Source organism: Siniperca chuatsi, linkage group LG16 (assembly GCF_020085105.1).
Source record: "Siniperca chuatsi isolate FFG_IHB_CAS linkage group LG16, ASM2008510v1, whole genome shotgun sequence".
NCBI classification, from domain to species: Eukaryota; Metazoa; Chordata; class Actinopteri; order Centrarchiformes; family Sinipercidae; genus Siniperca; species Siniperca chuatsi.
Window position 1 is genome coordinate 19,846,152 of NC_058057.1, and position 10,347 is coordinate 19,856,498.

The 10,347-nt window shown below is 42.5% G+C and overlaps 1 protein-coding gene across 1 annotated transcript in view; it reads left to right on the forward strand.

Annotated features, from left to right (window-relative positions):
- The window catches only part of extl3 (exostosin-like glycosyltransferase 3), a 30,256-nt gene that overhangs the window by 16,334 nt on the left and 3,575 nt on the right, over positions 1 to 10,347 (forward strand). The window contains exons 2-5 of the mRNA XM_044168861.1: positions 3,212 to 5,847; positions 7,104 to 7,231; positions 8,480 to 8,624; positions 8,744 to 8,872. Of these exons, the coding sequence (XP_044024796.1) occupies positions 3,709 to 5,847; positions 7,104 to 7,231; positions 8,480 to 8,624; positions 8,744 to 8,872 (2,541 nt within the window). The 5' untranslated portion in view covers positions 3,212 to 3,708. The remainder of the gene's footprint in view (positions 1 to 3,211; positions 5,848 to 7,103; positions 7,232 to 8,479; positions 8,625 to 8,743; positions 8,873 to 10,347) is intronic.

Sequence of the window (10,347 nt, forward strand, 5' to 3'; positions counted from 1 at the left end):
ATGTAATATTGTAACTGTAAACTGTTGTATAAGGTGAAGGCAAGGACGGGCATGTCAGTATCTGTGTGCAAATATTTTTTTATAGCGCATTCACCTGTGCTGCCTTGTATGCCTAAAGCCTACAAGTGAAAATGGATACAACGGCAACCCTTTAGGTGCTTAACACCAAATCGCCTCGCAGCTCAGCGGTAGGTAATGATGGCATTATCATTGATCCCCACAAACTAAGTCCAGAGCGATCAATGCTTTCCTGTGTGTTTTCCATGCAGAAAGCAGTCAGATTAAGCTGACTGTACCGGAGAGAAGACATCCTGCAGATTAGAAAGCTACAACTGAAGAGATTGAGATTTCGTTTTATATCTGTGTGTGTTGCTCTGCTTCCCAGAAGCAGCCACAGGCAGAGCTTTAAACCCCGGCATGTTTTTGGCTCCAGATTAGGCTTAGCAACAGCGTTTGCCAACATCTGTCTGCCATTACCCCGTGACACTGGCAGTCATGCAGCAATTAATCAGACTGTTGTGATAGTTGCCTCTTGGTCACTCTGCACCTCAGGCACATCACTAAGCAGCAGGATGAGGGTCAAAGGGGTCACATGTCCTGGGAGCTTTTACTGTACATTTCCTTCCAAACTACACCAAAAACCACTGGCCTGTAGTTACTTTGTAGGACCAGAGCATCTTGTCTAATGTTAACCTGGATTCCTCTATTTCCTCATTTAACTGTGGCTGCACATTTTGTAGCTAATAATACACTGTACATTCACTTCTGTATCTAGTCTCATCGTATACTGATGCTCTGTAATTGTTACATAAACTGTCATTTAGAAAATTCAAATGAGCCACTGGTGAGTAGCTTGGTAATGCTGTGGTAGTATTGGAAATGCAGAAGTATCCAGGTGGCTTCATGCTTAGTGCTTCTGGATAAAACAACTCTATTTGACAAGGCGTAAAGGAAAAAAGCTTAACATTTGCAATTTTCAGTTTCTCAGATGTGAAGATGTACTGCTTTTTTCCAGTTTTTAAATCAATATAAATTGAATATCTTTGGGTTTTTGATTATTGGTCAGACAAAACAAGGAATAATGTCCTATTGTAAACTTATTTAACATGATGAAAAGAAATGTGTGGACAGAGGTGTGTTTAAAGTATATTACAAGTCATAAAGACATTTTATTTGCAGCAGAAAACAGTTTTTCAGGTTTAACATAACGCCGCCTGATAGTATGTAAGATTTAAGGTGCATTCAGACGTGCAGCTACAAGGAGACACGTAGCAGCAGGATTTCGGTCATTTCAGGCAAAATGAAACCAAGTGCCTGTCATATGATTGGCCAGTACCTTTCCTCATTTCTCTCCTTGACAGACACACATACACCAGCTGTATAGCAAGATTCAGTTTTTCAGAAGAATCAGGGAGTATTTATCTCTAAACATCAGAAATGCCAGTCACATGGAGGCAGCAGGTAGAAGTGATTACTTGACTTAGACAGAATGAAAGAAGGCTTTTCCCTATGTTTGTTTTTAAGATGGTATCTGTCTATGTTGTGATCTAACCAGGCAGTAATGCAAGCGTTACAACCTCAGAGGTTTGAATTTACCAGTAGCCCAGGGAATAATATCCTTATCAAGAGGAGCTGTTATGTCGGCAAAAGGTAAACACCACCTGCATTCATTTTCGCCTCTGGTCTCTGTGACTGTGTCACTCTGAACTGCACTGCTTAATCAAGGCTCACTCTGTGTTGTGGGTTTAGTAATGTATTTGATAAGGACTGTTTGGCACTTGGTCTATTGGTTGACATCCTCAGGGCTTCTGCTGTGGTGTGATATAACTTGAGCTCAGGAAAGCAGACCGTCTGCTGCTCATGGAAAGAAACAATCTGTGGTGAAATTTAGATTATGCTCATGATATAAGAATCAGAGACGTTTACGCCTGTTTAAGGGGAGCTACTATTTCTTCCAGTTTTGCTGTGGATTTTAGCCTAGAGCTGTCTTTTCAAAACATCTGCACACTAAAAATGCAACTCCTGAGGTCTTGAATTTTTCTTACATTCTTTGTATTTTCTAACCAGTTCCTAACATAGGGAGAAAGTAGGCTGAAGAGGAAGATGTACTTGAGGTTATTCTTGCATTGATCTGAAGATAAAACACAAGCCATTATATCCTGAAAGCACACCTCCAGCGGCCTCAGGAACAGGAACTTGAAAACTTTGAAATAAAACTGTCAAGAATACAGTAGTCTGCATCAGAAAGTGCAGCTGGTTTCCTTTGTGAAAGCCTGAACCTTTTTCTCTTCTGAGCTAGTGAAGATAATTTCACATCACTTTCTGAGATGGACTGTTATCAGGGATGCTCAGTAATTTGAGTCAGTGATGAGGTCAGGATGCAGGAGGAGGCCTTTAATGAGATTTACCGGAGGTGCTGTTGCTGTTGGCTCAGCCTACTGTGTGTAGTTTACTAGTGATGGCTCTCCCCTGCTCTTTCTGTGTGACTTGGAGAGAGAGGAAATTGAAAGAAACAGATACCCCCTGGTATTCTGCAGCACACTGATCATTTTTTCCTGGACTAGGCAATCATGCACAGAATGCAGTGAAAAACAGGATGAGCTGCAGAACCTTGCTTTTAAAGAAACATTTACAATGGTTGACTATGGAAAGCCAGACTATAAATATGTTACTGTGGACCTTACCATAGGGCCCTGCAGCCTTTCACATCTCTCTCTGTGTCTCTGTAATGGCAAATAAAACTGTCCTTATTAATGCAATAGAAAAAAGGGACCAATATCTAGGCTGTATCTAATGAGTTTGCTTTACTAAATGCAGATTGGTCGTTTTGAGAGGTGCATGAAAAAAATCAATTTTATTACATAAAACTAAGACTATTTTTGTGGGCTCCACCTCAAATAGTCCATTCAGATTAGTAAATCTATTGCATGTCTAGTGTCTATGCCTCTTTTATTACTTGCTTTTATTTTTATTGCACACACTGTTGTTTTATCAGGTGTTTTGTAGTCTTTGTTGGCTTTATCTTGACTGTGTGTACTATTTTATTTTGTTCTGTAAAGCACTTTGTAACTGGGTTTTCAAAAGTGCTATACAAATAAAGTTTATTATCATTAATTGCAGCTCATTCTTTCTTATAGTTAAACAGTAGTCACATTGCTTCACTTGCTACAGATAATTATTTAATCATTGTCACTGTTTTTTTCTCTCTCAGGTTCCTGTTTTGAGAAGGAAGAGAACATTTCAGAAGCCCCATCTCCATAGGAATTCCTGACAAGGGGCCATAAAATGAGCACATCCCAGATAGAAGCCACTGGCCCACCCAGCTATCTCACTTACCTGTGAGCAGCCATGCCCTCCCTGCATCACCCATCGAGGGGAACCCCTCTCCAGATGCAGGACTGTTTTCTGACATAGATTTGGAAGAATAGCGGAATCTAACAATAGAAATGGCATACATTTGTGTGGGCTATAATACATCAGAGTACATATTAGAATACAGGTGAGGCTGAACCTCTAGCCAATATCCGTAGGACTCTTAAGAGGAGGTAAACAGCCTCAGATGACCTTTACAGAAGGACAGAGCTACAACCCAGCTTTGATGATTTAGTATCAATCCCACTGCCTTGCTGACAAGGTCGTACCATGGCTGCTGCTGATCCCCATAGCAACGGTTCCTTGGTGAGGCAAGGAGCAGACTGAGAGTCAACAATGCAGCGTAACGGTGGAGGGGTGGGTGCTGGTGGCCAGCCATGGGTGTTGCGGCGTGTGCGTCTCACCTGGCTCAGTTTCATGCTCTTCTTCATCCTGGTCTTCTTCCCACTGATTGCCCACTACTACCTCACTACCATTGACGAAGCTGGGGGTCCTGAAAAGCGCATCTTTGGCCCGCGGCCTGGTGGTGAACTGTGTGAGGCCAAACATGTGCAGGATCTGTGCCGAATCCGTGAGTCGGTCAGCGAGGAGCTGCTGCAGCTGGAGGCCAAGAGGCAGGAGCTCAACGGAGAAATTGCCCGACTCAACCTGCGCATTGAGGCCTGTAAGCGCAGCATTGACAGCGCCAAGCAGGATCTCCTGCAGCTGAAGAATGTTATCAGCCAGACAGAGCATTCCTATAAAGAACTAATGGCCCAGAACCAGCCCAAGCTATCGTTGCCGGTCAGGCTACTGCCAGACAAGGAGGACCCAGGCCTGCCACCACCCAAGTCTGCGCGTTCCTGCCGCTTACGCTCCTGCTTCGACTATGCGCGCTGCCCTCTTACGTCTGGATTTCCTGTGTATGTCTACGACACAGGCTCCTATCCATGGGCGGACTATCTTGACCCATTGGTGAAGCAGGCTTTTGTAGCGTCAGTTAAGAGCAACATTTATGTAACTGATAACCCCAGCATCGCCTGTCTGTATTTGGTGCTGGTAGGGGAGCTACAGGAGTCCTCCTCCTCCCCACTACCATCTCCTTCAGAGCTGGAGAAGCAACTAAAAGCTCTTCCATACTGGAGATCTGATGGACACAACCATGTACTGGTGCATCTCTCTAGAAAGTCCATGACACAGAACTTCCTGTATAATGTAAGCACTGGACGGGCAGCAGTCGCTCAGTCCACCTTCCTCGAGCAGCAGTACCGTGAGGGCTTTGACTTGGTTGTGTCACCACTGGTTCATGCCCTCTCAGAACCAAACTTTTTGGAAGTGCCCCCTCAAGTTCCTGTAAAGAGGAAATACCTCTTCACCTTCCAGGGGGAGAGGTTGGAGTCACTGAGGAGCAGCTTACAGGAGACACCCCCTCAGTCTTTCGAGGAGGAAATGGAGAGAGACCCACCAGCCGACTATGATGATCGTATTATCGGCACCTTAAAGGCAGTGCAGGACAGCCACTTAGATCAGGTGCTGGTGGAGTTCACCTGCAAGAACCCACGGCCAAGTTTACCGACTGAGTGGGCTCTTTGTGGAGAGAGGGAGGACAGGCTAGAGGTGCTCAAGGCTTCAACTTTTGCCTTGGTGATTGCTCCAGGGGATGGACAGCTGGTGGCCTCAGCAGGCTGTGGGATGAGGCTCTTTGAGGCCCTAGAGGTAGGGACCATTCCAGTCGTGTTGGGGGACCACTCCAGACTACCATATCACCAGTTTATTCGATGGAGTGAAGCTGCCATTATAGTCCCCAAGCCTCGTGTCACAGAGCTACACTTCCTGCTGCGCAGCCTATCAGACAATGACATGTTAGCTATGAGGCGGCAGGGCCGCTTTCTGTGGGAGGCCTACTTCTCCACCTCGGAGAATGTTCTTAACACCCTCCTGGCCAGCATCAGAACCAGCATCCAGGTTCCTGCTGCGCCCATCAAAGAAGAGCCCGCCCACGAGATTCCTCACAAAGCAGGGAAGCTGGCAGGAACTGATGCCAACCTGGCTGACAATGGTGATCTGGATTTGGGTCCTGTCGAGACAGAGCCCCCGTACGCATCTCCACGCTTTCTCCGTAACTTCACATACACAGCTGCAGACACCTATAGAGCATGGAACCGGGCCCCAGGGCCTTTCCATCTGTTTCCTCACACTCCTCTGGACCCTGTACTTCCCTCTGAAGCCAAATTTCTAGGCTCAGGTACTGGTTTCAGGCCTATCGGTGGAGGTACGGGAGGCTCTGGGAAGGAGTTTCAGGCAGCTCTAGGAGGGAACGTGCCCCGAGAACAATTCACCGTGGTCATGCTGACATATGAGAGGGAGGAGGTGCTGATGAACTCTCTTGAGAGGTTGAATGGACTGCCGTACCTCAACAAGGTAGTGGTGGTGTGGAACTCACCCAAGCCTCCTTCAGATGACCTACTGTGGCCAGACATCGGCCTCCCGATTGTGGTGAGTGCTCCTTCAGAAATATCCTCTAATTCAACAAATGTACACACATTCATCTAAACAGTGTCAGTTTATTTAGTAAAGAATACATCTCCTTCATATACTGTCTCTCTGAAATGCAAAAAAAAAAAAAAAAACCTGCAACATTTCTGATGCGTCAGAGGTAGTGCAAAGTTTGCTTAAGTACATTACATTGAGCTGTTTGGATCACTGCCTCTTTGAAACGCTGCTGGAGTCCATACAAATTACCAGCAGCTTTACTAAAGGGATGTGAAGAAGTCTGACATCCATGAATAATAAAATTTGTGCTTTTGAATTACCCCTGAAAAATAAAATATTCATGTAGTTCATATTTACACCATTAGTTTGTGACAGAAACTGTGTGGACAAGTGGTAAGCTGTGAGAGAGGAACTAATGAATTGGACTCGTCAGTGCTAGTAGTCTTTGGTGCAACCTGGCACTAAGATTGGACAATATGTGTACTGTATGGCACATCTATATGTAGATCATATGTCAGCCTAAAAAGCATTTAAACCCATGTATGCTAAGCTGAATATTATTGAAGAGTTTATATGCAGTCTGTTACCATTAAACAGTCACAAACAATTTTAGGAGTAGAGATGCTTCTTAAAGCTGCTATTTTTAATATTTTTATATTCACAATGGATCAAATGACTGTGTGCGCTCATTGTTTTGGTTTTCGTGCCCGCAACTTTACTGTTTTGATTCACTCTCACTGCTCTCACCAGGATCATTTTCAGCTACCTGCCTAGCACCAAACCAGTAGTTGGCGACTAGCTGGTGAACATAGTCGAGCACTTAGCAGCTAAAGAGTCAGATATTTCTCTCAGGAGTTGGTGAAGAACAAAACACAGCTAAAAGGAGAGTTGATATTACATTTGCCAGGTGGCCAGAAACACATCTTGAAATGAATGCTAATGTTGCTTTGCATCTCCTGGATGTGTAAATAATCAAGGGTTTCCTAACAAGTTCACCATATCAACTTAAAAGATGATAGATAATATATCAATATTGTGTTAACAGCTTGTTTCTGCTGCCCCCAAGTGGCCAGAAAATGCAGTGCAGGTTCATATAGGTCAGTTAGAAGTACAAAATGTTCTGGGTGTGTAGCATTACTCAAAACATGTATACTATACTAAACTATACTAACAACAGTTGCTATGAGTAGTTACATTTCTCAAAAGTATCACTAGTCTCAGAAATGCCTGAAATGCAGAATCATGTCTTATGCCTGCAGGTTGTCCGAACAGAAAAGAACAGCCTCAACAACCGCTTCCTTCCCTGGGATGCCGTGGAAACCGAGGCCATCCTGTCGATTGATGATGATGCTCATCTCCGCCATGATGAGATCATGTTTGGGTTCAGGTCAGTGATAGTGACAGAATGCATGAGGTTCTAGGGATTTGTGTATAAAGGGAGACACACCCTATAGACAAAATTTGACTTTGGGCTCTGGTAACGTGGGAAATTGCCATTACTTTGGCATTTTACAGTGCCTATAAAAATTATTCACCCATCTTGGAAGTTTTCATGTTTTATAGTCTTACAACATTGAATCAAAGTGGATTAAATGTGGAATTTTTACACAGATCAACAGAAAAATATACTTTAATGTCAAAGTGAAAACAAATCTCTACTAAATTAACTACAAATATAAAATACTTGTTTGCTCACCTTTTTAAAGGCACTGTATTCGCTAGGCAATTAATAATTAATTTGAAATTGTATAATAATTGCAACCTTAGGTATAATTGTTATTTTAAGTGCTGTGAATAAAGTTGAACACAAAAATGCAGTAAAATGAAAAGGAAAGCTTCATCTTCCGTGAGAAGTGAAAATGCAGACTTGTCACATTCCTGAAAACGCTGAATTAGACAGAAAAACTGAAATAAAAGGGAAACATGCTGCCAGTGCCATGTATTTATGATTAATTTGCTAATACTGTACTGGGATAAGCTGAACGTGAAGGCCATGTTTAAACCAATTAAATGATCAAGTGCGCTATTAAGTTATTTTTGTGCACCACCCCTCGCTCTCTGACTTGTCTACAACTTGGTGTTGTAGGAGCTTGTCCAGGCAGGCAAAAATTGGCTCTGTGTGTGTGTACGGGGTCATTTGTCATGAATTATCTCACCCCCCCAAATTGCCCAGGAATGTTTCCTCACCTCGACTCTCGCCAAAGCGGAAAAATAAAGTGGTCTCACATGAGCTCATTTCAGACATGAGATTGCTCTTTTTTGCATCTTCTCTGTCTGTAGAAGGGTTTCCAAGTGTCTAATCTGATAAACTGAAACACATTTTGTTATGTCCAAGACATTCTAGCAGTGGCTGCAGTATGTGTAAATATGTGCCAAGAGTAACATTTTAGTTGTTAAATATCTTAAAAAACTGGCGTATGCTAATAGAAGACAACAGAACATATATAGATGACAAGTTGAAACAGATGGATGTATGACATGCACAGACAGACCAAACTAATGACCATAAAAAAGTAACAAATAACCACAATAAAAAGTAATTAATAAAACATGTATTAATTCTGCCCTGTCAGTCTTAATTAATTGATTGAAAATGAGGAATTCTGCTGACTTTGTGTTCGGTGGTGTCTCACAGAGTGTGGCGTGAGGCCAGAGATCGCATCGTCGGTTTCCCTGGGAGGTATCATGCATGGGACGTCAACCATCAGTCCTGGCTCTACAACTCCAACTACTCCTGTGAGCTCTCCATGGTCCTGACTGGAGCTGCTTTCTTCCATAAGGTCAGATCTTGTACTCCCCATCCTCCAAATAAAACATACAACATTCATCCAAATGTATCTTTTTGCTATCTCATTGCCATATCATTCACGTGTTCCCCTGGGTGTTTGTGTTTTTGTAGTACTATGCCTACCTGTACTCCTACGTGATGCCCCAGGCCATCAGGGACATGGTGGACGAGTACATAAACTGCGAGGACATAGCTATGAACTTCCTGGTCTCTCACATCACCCGCAAACCACCCATCAAGGTCAGTGACAGAGCATGCAGTCCAGCTGTGCTCAGCTCAGCAAACTTTGTATCTCCCTTTGGCACCAGTGTATTTATATTTTTGCCCACTTAGCCTTGCCATTACTCAAACTGACATATCCAATATTCCACAGAAATGATAAATCAAAAACACAAGATCGAATCGGTGCGTTATGTCTGATTTTTCCCCTGGATTTTTATTGGAAGGACATTTATTACCAGAGTGCATATTTACAGCTAGACAAATAATTATAGCAATCAAGTCAGGGAAGCTGTTGGAACAGAAGTGTCATTGAAGTCCTCAGTTTAAGTTCTTTTTGATTTAGTGGAGTGTTAATATTCAGGGTGTTTCAGAGGGGAATTAAGGACGGCTTTGATGGAGTGTGTTCGTAGACAGCAATTCACTGCTAGGAATAAGCCTTGTGAATAATGAATTTGGGGCAAGTTTGAATGTGAAGTCTTAAATGGCGAGGGACTGTATTTCTCTTTTAGTCCAAATAAGACAAATAAAACAGAAAATACATTGCTTTCTATGCACCAGTGGTGCTGAATTAAAAACATTCATACTTTTAGGGATGTTTTTCCTTTTCTTGGAAAAGGCCATTTCCAAGAACCATTTGCTAAACCTCATCCCCTTTTGCGCGGCGCATATGCAGTTTACAATTATATGATAATGGTGGCAGATTTACCACTTGAAATACTAACTTTCTAGTACTAACTTTCTTACAAGTAACGTTTTAAAGCAATAAGTCTTTGATTTAAGAAAAAAGCAGGCATCTCTTTTTTTAGTAACTGAGCATTGGTTTTGCTGGCTGAAATGACAACTGTCGCTAGCAGAGTTTATCAGCTATAACTAGTGAGCTAATTAAGCTAATGTTAGCTCCCTGAGTTGGTTTAAAATGCCACCTCCAGCTGACTTTTAAATGTTTCAAGCTGACTCGTTTTAAAACAAGAATCTTGTAAAAACTGTCTGCACTTGATGGCTACATACATGATATAGTGCTAAAAGACTGAGGCTGAAGCTGAATGTCCCAGGCAAAAAGTCTGCATCCTCACCAGTTGATGTTCCATGTAGAAGACAAAGAAATAAAGAAACAGCATTGTTCTTATATTGCAGTGTAAAACTAGTTATAGTTAAAATATAAGATCAGACTGTTATTTTATTATAAAATAACCCCCTTTGCCTTCTTAGCTGACATTTCAGTTCATATTTTTGAACAGTAAAAGTTGTTTTAATGTTAGAAGAAAACCGGTGTTTAGGATAAGGACTAGTCGATGCGTTTGGCAAACATAACGCTATCTCGGATAACTAGTTTGGCTTGGGTTGCTGGAGTCTAAATTTCTCAAAATCCAATAAAGATCTGCTAACATTAGCCTAAACTCTGATAGCATCCAAGATCGGCTTCCACGCAATGAGGGATATACTACACAGTGGATGTGCACTTTGTGAAAAGGCCTCTTTTTTTTTTTTTTTTT